This window comes from Pipistrellus hanaki (genome assembly GCF_964339955.1).
Source record: "Pipistrellus hanaki genome assembly, chromosome: X".
NCBI classification, from domain to species: Eukaryota; Metazoa; Chordata; class Mammalia; order Chiroptera; family Vespertilionidae; genus Pipistrellus; species Pipistrellus hanaki.
This window is the reverse complement of record NC_140524.1, coordinates 71,287,510-71,304,203: the sequence shown is the minus strand read 5'-3', so window position 1 is coordinate 71,304,203 and position 16,694 is coordinate 71,287,510. Positions and strand designations below refer to the sequence as shown.

Here is a 16,694-nt window from a genome sequence, read left to right as displayed (position 1 = left end):
CTAAAAAAAAAAAAAAAAAAAAAAGGATATTTTTTTCTTAATTTTCCTTCCCTATTGCTATAATATAACACTTAGGCACTGTCATCTTTTTTATCTCCTGTGTTTTATTTCTTCACTTCCTGTAAGGCTAATGAGTTTGATCAGCCTACAACTGAGTCTTCTGTACTCTGAGGTTTATTAGAACTTCATTAAAAGAGCATATGTGGCCAAGAGCTTCCTATCCAGTCCTGAGGATGCTATGGTGAGCTACCCAGTTACAGAAGCAAAGGAGCAAGACTTACCAGAGAAAGGATTATCTCCTTCTTCATCACTCCCAGCATCTTCCTCATCATCTTCTCCTTCAGACATAAGCAAATCCTCATACAGGACACTGGCTTGAGGCTGTTGCACGGTTCCTTCCTCTTCATCTGCAAGATCACCATCTGCATCTTCACCTTCCTGAATAGGACCAGTTGGGGGAGTTAAAATCCAATTAATCACCTAAGTAAGAGACCAGACACCATCAGCCCCCCTAGCTGCCTCACAAGAAACCAAGTAATTTTAGTAGCTAGACTTGTTTAACTGGTTCCAAGGATTAAAGTCAGACTGAGACTCACTATGGAGACTCTCTGATATTGCCTTGGGATTTGGCCTGCCCTCTACTGGTTGGGCTCCTAACATATAAAGGTATAATATAACCATAAGCTTTCTGTAAGCATACTCACTGGGGCTGGAGTCTTAGGTTTCCCATCCTCCTCCTCATCATCATTATACCCTTCAATATCTACACCTGAGTCTTCCTCGCCCAGCCTACCTCGGCCCTGGCAATCCGAGTAAGGAACACAAATAGCTCATCATTGAGGGAAGTGCCTGGAGGAGGAGTTAATGAGGCCTCTCACGATGGATGGATGCTCCTCCCTGATATCCTAGCCAACCCCACAGTTAGTGGGGGCTGCATTTCCCCCCATTCATTCTTTGGAAATCACAGGGTAAAAAAAAACAATGAACAGGAAGGTCCTTGGTCTACTCTTACTATATCATCAAAAGGAGACTCTTCCATTCTAATCCAAACTTTCCTTAGCTTGAGTTGAACTCGTTGAGATAGAAAAAAATCCTTTTGGGTTTTGCACTCTTCAGTAGAACCCTGTCTGAGATCAGCTGATAGGATTTCTGGCTTCAGAAGTATCTTCTGCCCTGGCAAATTTGCTCAGTAGTTAGTGTCGGCCCATGGACCGAAGGGTCTCTGGTTTAATTCCTGGTCAAGGGCACGTACCTTAGTTGCAGGTTCTATGCCCGACCTCAGTCAAGTGGGAGGCAACCAATTAATGTGTCTCTCACGATTTTTTTCTCTCTCACCCTCCTCCCTCCCTTCTACTCTCTCTCTAAAACTCAATGAAAATAAATATCCTCAGGTTAAGTTTTTAAAAATTAATAAAAATAAAGAATTATCTTCTGATACCACTAAAAACGGCCAATTAAAAAAAATAATTTAATTTCATAAATAATTTTAATTTAGATTATAGCATATATACAGTAGAGTAGCAGAGCAATTATTTTGAACTTTGTCTCTGAATACAGCTGCTCTTTTTAGTTACCTGTCAGGTTACTCTGATGTATCATATACTTTTGACACTTGTGCCTTCCCTGAAGTTCTGCTGTTTCTGACTCTGCCCATGGGGACAGACAGTAGAGTAATTTTGGTAGATAGACTTATTTATCTAGTTTGAAAGATTAAAGTCAGACTGGGACTCACTATGCAGACTGATATTGCCTTGGGATTTGGCCTGCCCTCTACTGGTGGGGCTCCTATATCATATAAAGGTATAATGTAACCATAGCTTTCCATAAGCATACTCACTGGGGCTGGAGTCTTAGGTTTCCCATCCTCCTCCTCCTCATCAACATTATATCCTTCAATATCTACATCAGAGTCTTCCTCACCCAGCTTACCCCAGCCTTGGAACATCATGCGACCTACCACCTTCCCACCATGAAATCAAGCACATTCTTAACCTGCATTCCCAGGACCAAGGAGCTCAATTATCCTTGACACATGTCATATATCACCACTACCACTCACACTGAACTATACTACAAATTTCACAAAGAGAAAAATAATATCCTACCTGTATTACCAGCTTTTCTGGAGTGGTAGTGGGAATATCCAGGACAGACATACTGCTCTCATCTTGAAATACAGAGGCATCTCGAGACATACTGAGAGATGTGTTGGTATCATACAAATCAGGTGGCTGTGGCACAAATCATATAACTTAGCTTCTATTTAGGAAAGGGAGTAAGAACTACAGAGAATTGCCCTTTAGAGCACTCACTGAAAAAAAAGGTCATGCAGACCAATCCAATTATTGAGAAAGCTTGAAACAACTTTATCAACAGGTTTTGGGGAATCTTACAAATGTTACTCTTTCTAATAAAGAGTTATCTAATGTATATGCTCATTAGATGCCTGAAGCAAAAGTATCAAAGTTATGGGACAATTCTATGTTCTCACAGTCTTTCTGATCAACAACCTAATTTCTTCTAAGCCTTGCCTTATTGTTTTTAGGCCCAGGGCTTCATACCAGTGCTACTTTGATTAGTTTAGAGATATCTAATAGGAAATGGGATTAAGAAATTTCAATACCAATAAGAGCTCATCAGAGGATGCTATGAGGCAAAATGGTGTGAAAACTCATGAACTTTGAAGTAAACTGCCTTGGGTTTGAGTCCTGGCTCCATCACTTGCTGAGTAACTTTAACAAATTACTCAATCTCTCTAAACCTTGGTTTCCTCAACTGTTTTCCTCCCAATGGTTGTTGGGAGATTTAAGAGATATGTATAAGCTCCTGGGATTCAATAAATTATAGATACCTTCTTCCCTTTCATGAAGAGAAGAAGGATTTAGCAAATAGACTTATTCAGTGACGGTAGGGCAGGAAGGACGACCAATAAAGTACAGGCTGAAGAAATAGGAAAATGTTCTCTGAGGTTAAAAATATTATGCTATTAAAAAAACCATGTTTTCGCCGAAACCGGTTTGGCTCAGTGGTAGAGTCGGTCTGTGGACTGAAGGGTCCGGGGTCCGATTCCGGTCAAGGGTATGTACGTTGGTTGCGGGCGCATCCCCGGTGGGGAGTGTGCAAGAGGCAGCTGGTCGATGTTTCTCTCTCATCGACGTTTCTAGCTCTCTATCTCTCTCCCTTCCTCTCTGTAAAAAATCAATAAAATATATTAAAAACAAAACAAAAACACCATGTTTTCAAAGACTAGTTAATAAAATAAAGTACTGCCGAAACCGGTTTGGCTCAGTGGATAGAGTGTCAGCCTGCGGACTGAAAAGATCCCAGGTTCGATTCCGGTCAGGGCATATACATTGGTTGCGGGCACATCCCCAGTAGGGGGTGTGCAGGAGGCAGCTGATTCATGTTTCTCTCTCATCCATGTTTCTAACTCTCTATCCCTCTCCCTTCCTCTCTGTAAAAAAAATCAATAAAATATATTTAAAACATAAAATAAAATAAAGTACTTATAATGTGAAGTGAAAACAACAAAAGCCAAAACCTTCGTGCCCAATTTCATTTTAAAAAGTTTGTCTATAGGCCTGGTTGGTGTGCTCAGTGGTTGAGTGTCATCCATGAACCAAGAGGTCACCAGTTCAATTCATGGTCAGGGCACATGCCCAGCTTATGGGCTGGATCCCCAAATAGGGGGTGTGCAGGAGGCAGCTGATTGATGTTTCTCTCTCAACAATGTTTCTATCTCTCTATCCCTCTCCCTTCCTCTCTAAAATCAATAAAAACATTTTTTTAAAGTTGTCTATGGCCCTAGCCAGTTTTACTCAATGGATAGTGTGTCAGCCTGCAAACCGAAAGGTCCCAGGTTCCAGTCCAGTCAAGGGCACGAACCTCGGTTGCGGGTTCCTTAGAGGCCTGGGCCCTAGTCAGGGAACATGCAAGGAGGCAACCAATCAATGTGTTTCTCTCGCATCAATGTTCTCTCTGCCTTTCCATCTCTTCCACTCTCCCTAAAAATCAGTGGAAAAATGTCCTCAGGTGAGGGTTTAAAAAAAAATGTCTGTCTATAAACACACACAAGTGTATGTACACACATATATCACAGATTTGAAAGAAACACACCAAATGTAAACAGTGGTTAGCTCTGAGTAGTTAATTTTATTTTAGGGAACTTATTTTTTATATTTTCTAATTTTTTTCTCAATGAACATGTTAATTTTATTAAAAAAAACCAACATGTTACTTTGTGATTGCTGTGTTTTGTTTTGTTTTTTTTAACAAGCAAGGCTGACTGAAAAGAGGGTTTTGGAGAAAAATAGGCCAAACAGAATTTAAAGGATTATAGAGCAAATAAACTAATTATGGAACAGAAGAGAAAATCAAGAAATGAAAGGCTCTGTGGGAAATTGCAAAGTTAGCAGTTTTAAATAAAGCATTAAGCTGAATGTATGATGCAATGCAAGCTAGGCAGAAATGGCTGAGTGAAAATAAATTGACTATTATCATTTAGAGCTGGAAGTAAAGTATAATTACTACAGCCATAATTGTATTATGACAGATTAAACTTATGCAACATTCTAATAACACTTGGGTTTGAGAGTAGTAATGAGTAAGGACAATCACTCATGTGCATCTTTCCTCGGGTTAAGAGGTAATGAACTGGGCTTATTATTTTAAAATGTGTATGTATGAGTAAAGGCAATGATGAGAGGGTGAACTGGAATAATGAAGAGGAACTATCTATACCCTATTCTTCATAGAAGACCCTCTAATTGCACCAAACTACAGCTACTGCTCAGGAGGGAGAATAGTTGCCAGGTTTTCTTTAGCCTTTTGAGATAGCGTGGGAAAGGTAGAGAAGAAAGGAAGACTTTCAGGTTTAAGGCTCTGACTTACCAAAGAACTAGGCCATGCTGTCATACACTAGGCAAACCATGTGCCACTTTGTGGCTAAAATGTCCTGGGGAAGAAAGGCTAAAACCCAGGCTTTAACTTACCAGAAAGCACCTGTGGAAGCTGTAGGCCTATTATTAGCAAATAAGGCCTTCCTGGGCAACATCACTCACCCAAACCCCCTTAACCCAACCTGCCCAACACACTTCAAAAGCCTTTTCTTGTTCTGGGCCTGGAAGAAGTATTTTAGGAGTCTTTATACATGGCCCCTCAGTAACCTATGTTTTGGAATGAAAGAGAGAGTAAAAGATAGATAGGACAAGTGCATGAATGATATAGACAGCAACAATCCAAGTGAAATCATTTAGGTTGCATTAACAGTAATTAGCAAAACCTGAGTAGAATGAACAAAGTTTTTCAATGGGAATTGAGAAAATTTTGCATTAAAATATTTGGTTAGGCCAGCTAGCGTGGCTCTGTGGTTGAACTTCGACCTATTAACCAGGAGGTCAACAGTTCGATTCCTGGTCAGGGCACATGCCTGAGTTACAGGCTTGGTCCCCGGGGTGGGGGGGAGGGGGCGTGCAGGAGGTAGCCAATCAATGATTTTCTGTCATAATTGATGTTTCTATCTTTCCCTTTCCCTTCCTCTCTGAAATCAATAAAAATTATTTTAAAAATAAATTTGGTTAAATTTGAAAGGGCCTTTGAAAACTTTGTAGACAACTTTTGTAAAGAAAATAAACATTTACTGAATGTTTACTTAATGTGCCAGGCTAAAATTAATTCATTTCATATTTATAATAATCTGGAAAAGTACATTATAGAGAAAAGGAAACTGAGTTAGGAGATTAAGTTAACTTCCCAAGTTCACAAAGCTAAAAAGTAGCAGAGCTAAGATTCAAACCCAGGCCTACTTTATGTGAAACTGCATGTACTTTCCACTTTACCTTAGTGCATCCAATATAGTAAGCAAGCTATATTCTGGGAAAGTTCTATTCTTCAAATATGCCATCTTTCTAAAAGTATAGTATTAATGAAATATACTCATTATATTCAAGGGTAAGAACACAATCACTAAAATTTCTTATTAATCCTATTCTCTAGTCTTTGGGCATATAAATTTAAGATGATATTACCTGTCTCATTTACGAAGAGTAAATGGGTGACATCTGAGCTACACTAAGATACTTTTGAAGGTATGAGTAACCAGGCATATATAAGGCATAGGAACAATGTGGCCCACATTTATAATCGAGAAGTCTATACTCTAGGGACGTACCAGAGCCCCAATTCATAGGTAAGGGAGCTCCAGAGACTCAAGAGGAAGGCCTCTGGCCACAGTAGTCAGGAATCTGGTATTCCTTAATACTGCTTAAACAACTAAGACCCACCCCCTCATTCATCTGATACCTGCCTCTTCTGAATTTAATAAGGCCACCAAGACCCATGGCCCTCACTCACCTTAGCCTTTGAGAAGACAATAAAGCACACGAAAGGCATATGAGGAGGAAGGACAGAGAAGAAGGGTATCTCAGTAAATACAGCTGTTAACATGATCCCAATTTCCCAAACCAATAGAACTATAAGAGGAGGTTCCTACAAGTATCACATGATCTCACTTATATGTAGAATCTAATTAACAAAATAAACTGATAAACAAAACAGAACCAGAGACATTGAAGCATGCAATAGACTGACATATTTCAGAGGGAAGGAGGTGCCAGATGGAAGAGATTAAACAAAAAAATTTATAAGCCTATATGCATAACCCATGGTTACAGACAATAGTGCAGTGAAGGCCTGGGGAGGGGATAGGAACAGGGTGGAGGGGGCCAAAGGGAGGGAAAAAGGGGAATCTGTAATATTTTCAACAATAAAGATAAATTAAAAATTAAAAAATAATGAGGTTCTTAGTCCTCAGACTCACCTGAGGTGTATAAGGCCCTGGGGTCATTGGGTCCAAACTGTCTAGTTCTGCTTCTTCCAAAGCTGCTTCTTTAGCTGTACAAATATCCTTCTCAAGTTGAGTCAAATGCTCATCATACTGAGAAATAAAAATCAATGAACTAATTAAAAATGTTTTAGGCACTAGGGATACAAAAGTAAACAAAGCAGACAAAAATTTGTCTTCATGGAGCTTCTATTCTAGAGGCAGGACACATGACAATTAAATAGTTATAGGGTGTCCCAAAAAATGTATACACACTTTAATAGCTGATAGCTCAATTTTTAAAATGAAATGTATTTTAATAAACACTGCCTTTATAATTATTTCAAGTGTGTGTACACATTTTTTTGGGACACCCTATATAGTTTGTTAAAAAAAAAATTTAGTCTTAGGTGAGAAAATAAAGCAGGGAAGGAAATAAGGGCTATGGAGTGAGGGTGGGGTGAGCATGATGTTACATTTTAAAATAGGATAGGCAGAGAAAGCCTGCTCACTCAAGGGAACAGTGGGATTCCATAAAGCTAAATCCCAAGGGGACCTCCTCTTTACCACCTACCTCAGTCAATGTCTGGTAACAGACATTCACAATCTCCTGAGCAGTCTTAGTATACTGACTTTCAGGCCCTGTAAATGAAAAATGAAAATGCCATTACCTTTATAGACTTCAGTTCCAGAAATTTACATTCTTTCACCAACATTGGTATTCCATTATTATCTTAGACCAGTGCTAGGCAAACTGAGGCTCGTGAGCCACATGAGGCTCTTTGGCCCCTTGAGTGTGGCTCTTCCATAAAATACCACATACCCTAATTAAGTTAATAATAATGTACCTACCTATATAGTTTAAGTTTAAAAAATTTGGCTCTCAAAAGAAATTTCAATTGTTTTATTGTTGATATTTGGCTCTGTTGACTAATGAGTTTGCCGACCACTGTCTTAGACCCCAAATATCATGCTTCAGCCTTAACTTGGACTCTTGCTTTATTTTGGAGGTAGAAATTTTCAAACATGTTAGAAAACAAAGATTCTGCTTGCCAGCATGGCTCAATAGTTGTATCAACCTATGAGTCAGGAGGTCACTGTTTGATTCCTAGTCAGGGCACATACCCTGGTTACAGGCTTGAGCCCCAATGTGGGGAGTACAGGAGGCAGCCAATCAATGATTCTCTCTCATCACTGATGTTTCTCTCTCTCTCTCTCTCCACCCCCTTCTACTCTGAAATCAATAAAAATATACATATACTTTTAAAAAAGATTCTAATAAACTACCATGTACCCATTTTTCAGCTTCAATGACTATCAACACATGGTCAATCTTGTTTCATTTAAACCTGAACTTTCACACTCCTCCCAAATTATTTTAAAACAATTTCCAATATCATTTCATCACATCCATAAACAAGTATGCATCTTTAAGAACTCTTTTTAAAAATAGGTATGTATAGCTCCAGCTGGTGTTTCACAGTGGTTAGAGCATAGATTCCTGGTCCCAGTTGGGGCACTGGTGGGAGGCACCCAATCGATGTGTCTCTCTCACATCAATGTATGTCACTTTCTCTCCCACTCTCTCTCTTCTTTCACTCTCTCTAAAATTAATGGAAAAATATCCTTGGGTGACAATTAACAACGAAGAAAGTACGTATGACACTATAATGCTGTCAAAACCCATAGAATGTACACCACCAAAGTGTAAACTATGGGCTTTGGATGGTAATGATGTGTTAATATAGGTTCATCGATCATAACAAATGTAACACTCTAATGCAGGATATTAATTGGGAAAGCTGTGCATGTGTTGGGGCATATGGTATATAGGAAGTGGCACAGAGGAACTCCCTATACCTTTAGCTCAAATAAAATAAAGTCAATTAAAAAATCCAACTATAGTTGATAAGGGGGAGAGATCAACCAAAGGACTTGTGTGCATGCATATGAGCCTAACCAGTGGTCACAGACAACAGGGGAGTGGGAGCATGCGTGGGGAGGGGTTTGGGATGGGAATAGGGAGGATGGGGACAAATATGTGATACCTTAATCAATAATGAAATTTTAAAAAATAATAAAAATTTAAAAATCCAACTATATTACATCTAAAATAATGAACAATTATTCAACTTTTTAAAAGTCAATCAATATTCAAATTTCCCATAATTTAATAAATTTCACTTACATTTGATTTCTTTGAATCGTAATCCAAATAAGGCCCACACATTGCATTTAGTTTGATGTGTCTCTTTAAGACACTTAATTAGGGGATTTAAAAAAAAATCTTTATTGTTGAAAGTATTACATATGTCCCTTTTTCCTCCCATTAACCTCCCAGAATGCTCCTGCCCTTATAAGGTGATTCTTTTTTTTTTTTTAATATTTTTTAATTGATTTTTACAAAGAGGAAGGGAGAAGGATAGAAAGTTAGAAACATCGATGGGAGAGAAGCATCAATTAACTGCCTCCTGCACGATCCCCACTGAGGATCCAGCCCACAACCAAGGTATATGACCTTAGCTAGAATCGAACCCGGGACCCTTCGGTCTGCAGGCCAATGCTCTACCACTGAGCCAAACCAGTTAGGGCTATAAGGTGATTCTAAACTGAACTACAGTTTTCTATATAGCCTTTGTCATAAGTTGCAAACTGGTGGCTTACAGGTCAATCCAGCTTTGTTTAGCCCATTAAAAAACTGTCCAGTTTGTGAAAATGGGTTGAGCTATACACCCATTATATACACTTTTTGTATGTAAATTATACCTCTATAAAAGTTTATCAACAATAAAAAATTATTTAAAAAAAATTTTAATGTGAATTTGCAACATTTAACAATAGAAAGATTTCAAATAAAAACACAAATATCTAATTCCTCTTAAAAACTGAAAAGATCTGGCAACACAGGGTCAGCATGCCCACAAGGCACCAATTGGCTGGAACTGAGCAACAGTTGCCCTACCAAGTCTGCCTAACTCATTTATATCTAGATCCTGAAGGCATCTGAGATTTTAATCCCTGCCTTGAGCGCTTTATAATATTCTTTAATAAACTGTTTATTTACCCATTCGTAAAACATTCTGAGTATCTTCTATGTGCCAGGCATTATACACAAAAATGAGTGAGATATAGACCATATCCCCAAGAAGCTAATAGTCTAGCACAGTGAAATAGACTATAAACAAATATGGAATGCGATTTGTGAAAAAAATACATACAGGGTTCAGTAGAGACACAGAGGAGGAAGTGATCGATTCTGGGAGGTAAGAGGGAAAGATGAATTAGGAAAGGCTTCACAGAGGATGTGAAACCTGAGTTATACCTACTGTTTATCAAGAGGTAAAGGATAAAATATATAGCACATTTGCATGTAAAGCTTTCATGCCATACCCACGCTAACCATTACAAACTATTATATGAACAAAGAAGTCTCTTTCAAGTAAAAACTCTCACAAATATATGCCATCTATTCTTTAAAAGATGTAAAATAAAGCTGTGTCCTCACACACTTTGTGCCAAATAAAAATAAATCAGAAAGAAAACTAAGTCAACTATCAGGATATTTAGGGCACATAAATACAGCCAGAGCTGGCTCACAATCAAGAATAGTCTGAGTGCCCAAGGTGGGTGTGGCTCAACTGGTTGTCGTCCCATGCACCAAAAGGTTGCTGGTACAATTCCCAGTCAGGACACACCTGGGTTTCAGGAGGCAGTCAACTAATGTTTCTCTGTCGTCAGTCTCTCTCTCTCTCTCTTCCCCTCCCTCCTTCCCTCTCTCTAAAATCAATAAAAATATGTATTTTTAAAAAAGAATAGTTTGAGTAATAAAAGATTGCAGCTCAAATTTCAAGTTCTAATCTCCTAGGGTCACAATAGGTTGGTCTTCAAAATACCTACTCAAAATACTGACAAGAGCCGAAGCCGGTTTGGCTCAGTGGTAGAGCGTCGGTCTGCGGACTGAAAGGTCCCAGGTTCGATTCCGGTCAAGGGCATGTACATTGGTTGCAGGCACATCCCCGGTAGGGGGTGTGCAAGAGGCAGCTGGTCGATGTTTCTCTCTCATCAACGTTTCTAGCTCTCTATCTCTTTCCCTTCCTCCTCTCTGTAAAATATCAATAAAATATATTTAAAAAAAATACTGACAGAGACAGATTACAAAAGTTATCAGACAAGTTTTCATGTTGATAGTAATGCATGATGCTAGAGAAAAAGACTGTATACAGGTTACAAGCCTGCTTTGCTAAACAAGCCTTTTACAGTACAGTGGCTCTCCTTTTTACAAGGACCTGCCTCACGGCAAGATCCCAGACTACAGATTAAGATTCAGCCCTTACTCTATCTCAGTTTTGAAGCCTAAACAAACTAATGCTTCAACACTGCAATGCTCTCATTTACAACAAAGGGAAATTTAGTTTTATACAACTGCAAAGTTTTCTCTTTTATTTTTTTGAGGATGGGACTTCTTATTTCCACATTTTCTTTGCAACACACAACTCTAAAGAAATACCCACTAATATCCCCAAAATGCACTTTACTATAAGCAAAGTAGCATTGAAGTATTTTTGGTGAAAGATGGTGGTGGAGTTGGCAAACCACTCTTAACACTATTTAAAAAAGGAAAAAATAATTAGATGTTTACTTAGCTCTAGCTATACCAAAAAATTTTTAATAGGATGGTAATGAGAAATTCATCAACCTCCTGAAACTGTAAACAAAATTTTGAATGTTATATAAATTTTTCTGGGTACAAAATCTGTTTCTTCTTCAAACTCTCAAAAGGGTCCATAACTACATCCAGAAAGCTAAAAATCTTGCTTTATATTCTAAAGCAAACAGGAGCTTAAAAGTAAGATAATCAGCCGAAACCGGTTTGGCTCAGTGGATAGAGCCTGTCTGCGGACTAAAAGGTCCCGGGTTCAATTTCGGTCAAGGGCATGTAACTTGGTTGCGGGCACATCCCCAGTAGGGGGTGTGCAAGAGGCAGCTGATCGATGATTCTCTCTCATTGATGTTTCTAACTCTCTATTCCTCTCTCTTCCTCTCTGTAAAAAATCAATAATATATATATATATATATATATATATATATATATATATATATATATATATATTTTTTTTTTTTTTTAAAGTAAGATAATCAGCTTTAGGTTTTACAGCTTAGGAAGAAGAGAATCCCAGTGAAGAGACATACAAAGATTACAGGGCTGCCCAACCACTGTGGCTCAGTGGTTGAGCATCAACCCATGTACCAAGAGGTCGCTGTCTTGATTCCAGGTCAGGGCACTTGCCCAGGTTGTGGACTCAATCCTCAGTAGATGGTGTACAGGAGGCAGCAATCTATTTTTCTTTCTCATTGATGTATCTATCTCTCTCTCCCTTCTTCCTCTCTCTAAAAAAATCAGTAAAAACATATTTCACAGACCTAAAAAACTCTCCAAAATACATATGAAATTAAAAAAAGACCCCAAATAGCCACAGCAATCCTGAGAACGAAGAACAAAGTGGGAAGGATCTCAGATTTCAAGCTGTATTACAAAGCCACTGTTCTCAAAACAGCCAGGTACTGGCACAAGAAAAGGCATATAGACCATTGGAATAGAGAACCCAGACATCAACCCAAACCACTATGCTCAATTAATATTTGACAAAGGCAGCATGAACATACAATGGAATCAACACAGTCTCTTCAACAAACAGTGTTGGGAAAATTGGACAGATGCATGCAAAAAAAAAAAAAGAAAGAAAAAAGAAAGAAAGAAAGAAAGAAAGAAAGAAAGAAAGAAAGAAAGAGAGAAACTAGACCACCAACTTACACCATACATGAAAATAAATTCAAAATGGATAAAGGACTTAAACATAAGATGGAAAACAATAAAAATACTAGAAGAATTCACAGGCAGCTAAATCTCAGACATATGCAGAAACAATTTCTTCACTGATACCACTCGTAGGGCAATGGAAATTTAAAAAAAATAAAAATAAACAAATGGGACTACATCAAAATAAAAAGCTTTTTCACAGCAAAATAAACCATCAACAAAACAACAAGAAAGCCCACTATAGGGGAGAGCATATTTGCAAATGTTATCACTGATGAAGGTTTAATCTCCAACATCTACAGGGAACTTATACAACTTAATAAAAGAAAAATAAATGATCCAATAAAAAAATGGGCAACAGACCTAAATTGAATATTTTCAAAAGAAGACAGAAGGAAGGCCAAAAGGCACATGAAAACATGCTCTAAGTCACTAATTATCTGAGAGATGCAAATCAAAACGACAATGCAGTACCATCTCACACCTGTCAGACTGGTTATCATCAACAAATCAACAAATGACAAGTGCTGGCAAGGATGCAGAGAAAAAGGAACCCTTGTGCACTGCTGATAGGAGTGCAGACTGGTGCAGCCACTGTGGAAAACAGTATGGAGTTTCCTCAAAAATTTAAAAATGGAATTCCCATTTGACCCAGTAATTCCACACCTAGGAATATATCCTAAGAAACTAGAAACACCAATCAGAAAGGATATATGAACCCCTATGTTCATTGAAGCACAATTTACAATAGCTAAGATTTGGAAAACAGCCTAGGTGCCTGTCAGCTGATGACTGGATCAGAAAACAATGGCACAACTACACAATGGAATACTATGCTGCCATAAAAAAGGAATTCTTACCATTTGCAGCAACCTAGATGGAAATGGAGAGCAGTATGCTAAGTGAAATAAGCCAGTTAATGAAAGAAAAATACCACATGATCTCACTCATTTGTGGATATCAAAGAACATTATAAATTAATAAACAAAAAGATACAGAGGCAGTAAAGCATCAAACAGACTGTCAAATTACAGTGGGAAGGTTAGGGAGAGATAGGGGAGAGAAGAGATCAACCAAAGGACTTGTAAGCATGCATATAAGCATAAGCAATGAACGTAAGACACTGAGGGGTGAGGGCATGTATAGGAGTGGGGTGGGGCAATGGGAAGATATGTACACATGTAATATCTTAATAAAAAATGGGGGGAAAAGATAACAGGGCCACTATCCTATATACCGTGTTTCCCCGAAAATAAGACATCCTCCGAAAATAAGACCTACTTACAGGTTTCCTTCTGAGTGAAATATAAGGCATCCCCCCAAAAATAAGGCCCCCCTCCCCAGGCTCTGTCTCAGAATGCTATTGCTAAACATGAGAGACTTGGTCCACTGATTCTGAAAGAAATGGAGTCACAAGAAATTCACCAGGAAATTCAGGAATTGGATTGTTATGATGATGTTCCCGAAGATGATGACATGATTGTCATTGAATAAATGAGTAAATTCTTGATACTGTAGGATTCACAGTTTGTCTGGTTTGTGTTGACAACTATCGCACTGCCGTACCGTATACAGGTAATAAATTTCCTTTACCATATTTTCATTTAACAATAAACGTGTACCGTATTCTTCTTCATGGAAAAATAAGACATCCCCTGAAAATAAGACCTAACGCATCTTTGGGAGCAAAAATTAATATAGACACTGTGTTATTTTCGGGGAAACAGGGTAATAAAAGACAAATATGCAAATCAACCAAACTGTGGAACAACTGGTCATTATGACATGCACTGAACACCAGGGGGCAGACGCTCAATGCAGGAACTGCCCCCTGGTGGTCAGTGCGCTCACATAGGGAGCGCCACTCAGGCAGAAGCTGGGCTGAAGGCTGTTGAGCGCAGTGGTGTGATGGGAGCCTCTCTCGCCTCTGGATCCCAAGGGCCGCTGGACTGAGAGAGAGCACAGGCCAGACTGAGGTACCGTGTGCCCCCTCCGCCCCCCGCATGAATTTCATGTACCGGGCCTCTAGTAGGAATAATAAAGTACTGAGGCTACTGAGGGGGGAGGGGGTGAAAGAGTAGAAATTGAATTCCAATTTCCCAGTCCATAACTGGTTATTATACAGGAAATCATAATTACTATATAGAAAATAATTTTCAGAATGACTTGAAAATGAGTATGAAAGATATGGCTATGAATGACCACTGTGCCCTATAGGAGAATAAAGTACCCATTTACAAAAAGAAATGCTTTTCTGAATATATCTTGATGTCTCTATTAAATAATGGCTAAGCAACCATAAATGTCTTATCAAAAATATTTATTTAGCCCTAGCTGGTTTAGCTCAATGGATAGAGCGTAAGCCTGCATACTGAATGGCCCCAGGTTCAATTCCGGTCAAGAGGATACACACAGGTTGCAGGTTCAATCCCCAGTAGGGGGGCATGCAGGAGGTGGCCAATCAATGACTCTCTCATCATTGATATTTCTTTCTCTCCCCCTCTCCCTTCCTCTTTGAAATCAATAAAAATATATTTTAAACGATTTTTAAAATATATATTTACTTTAAAAAAGAGAAAGAAGTCATGGATATGAACAACAGTGAGATGACTGTGTGTGGGGGGAGCATGGAGGAGGGCATCGAGGGGATAAATGGTGATGGAAAAAACAAAAATGTCAAGTATTTATATTTTGCCTCATTCCAAATAAGAATTGGCAGTATCACATATAATTCAAACCCAAATGTCCTTAAATAGTGGTAATTCCAATGATAGCTGTTGAAAGTTGATATTCCACTAAAATCAAGAAAATTCCTTATGTTTCGAGTTAATTCACCTCTTTAGTGATGCAAGAAGAAAGAAGTTACCAGTGTCATGTTTCTAGTTAGAGAGGGAAAACAAGTATCATTGCTATCTGAAAGGTTTCAGAGAAAAACAGCTGTCAAGATAGTAAGAGGCCTTGCACGATTAAGGAGAAGAGGTTTGTGATCACTTGTAAGCTCACATTTCCTTTGAGAACCTTTCCACGAATACTAAAAATAACCTTCCTACTGAGAAACAGTATTGTGCCAAAACAAGCACAGATTATTATCTTGACAGTGAACAAATGGTGTGGGTAATATACATGTATTCCAATATGAATCATCAAAATTAAAAAACAACACAATAAAATAAAATCTCAATAGCAATAGCCATCCCAGCCGGCATGGCTCCGTGGTTGAGTGCTGACCTATGAACCAGGTCTCAGTTTGATTATCAGTCAGAACACATGCCTCAGTTTCAGGCTTGATCCCAAGTGGGGGTCATGCAGGAGGCAGCCAACCAATGATTCTCTCTCACCATTGATGTTTCTATCTCTCTGCCCTTCTCCCGTCCTCTGAAATCAATAAAACAATTTTTTTAAAAAAGCAATACACAGCTTTAATAAATACCAGATTTAAAAAATATATTTTTATTGATTTTAGAAAGGGAGAGGGAGAGATAGAAACATCAATGATGAGAATCATTGATCAGCTGCATCCTGCATGCCCCCTACTGAGGATCGAGCCCCCAATCTGGGCATGTGCCCTTGATGGAAATCAAACCTGGGATCCTTTAGTCCACAGACTAAAGCTGTATCCTCTGAGCCAAACCAGCTAGGGCAAAAATACCATATTTTAAAAGAAAAAAACACATCTGCACAGCTAATTATTAAAGAAACAAGAATTACTAAATTCAAATATACATAGTCCAAAGATCTCAAAGAGATAAGATTGGGCTCTCCCAATCCTTATATATTTATCTCAAACTAGGTCCAGAAAAGGTGAAAAGGGAAGTAAATATAATCTTTCAGACTTTAGCTAGGGTCTTCCCATTACAATGAATACTAGAGACCTGGGGGTCCCTCTGACTGGCTTGTGGGGATCGGGCTGAAACCAGCTCTCCGGCATCCCCCAAGGGGTCCTGGATTGTAAGAGGGCAGTTCTCGGGTGAAGCACCCCAGAATTAGGGTCCCTCCTCTCTAGTTCTGGATGTGTCACCCCAACAGCAGCTGCCAGGTCACTGCAGATCAGCAGCT

General features: G+C 38.7%; 1 protein-coding gene across 4 annotated transcripts in view; it reads right to left on the bottom strand.

Annotated features, from left to right (window-relative positions):
* TAF1 (TATA-box binding protein associated factor 1) overlaps nt 1-16,694 on the bottom strand; it is a 106,536-nt gene that overhangs the window by 22,030 nt on the left and 67,812 nt on the right. For all 4 annotated transcript variants that reach the window (XM_084869405.1, XM_084869403.1, XM_084869404.1 and 1 more), the window contains 4 exons: nt 7,395-7,462; nt 6,818-6,934; nt 2,106-2,231; nt 282-438 (listed from right to left, as the gene is read on the bottom strand). In XM_084869405.1, the coding sequence (XP_084725531.1) occupies nt 282-438; nt 2,106-2,231; nt 6,818-6,934; nt 7,395-7,462 (468 nt within the window). The remainder of the gene's footprint in view (nt 1-281; nt 439-2,105; nt 2,232-6,817; nt 6,935-7,394; nt 7,463-16,694) is intronic.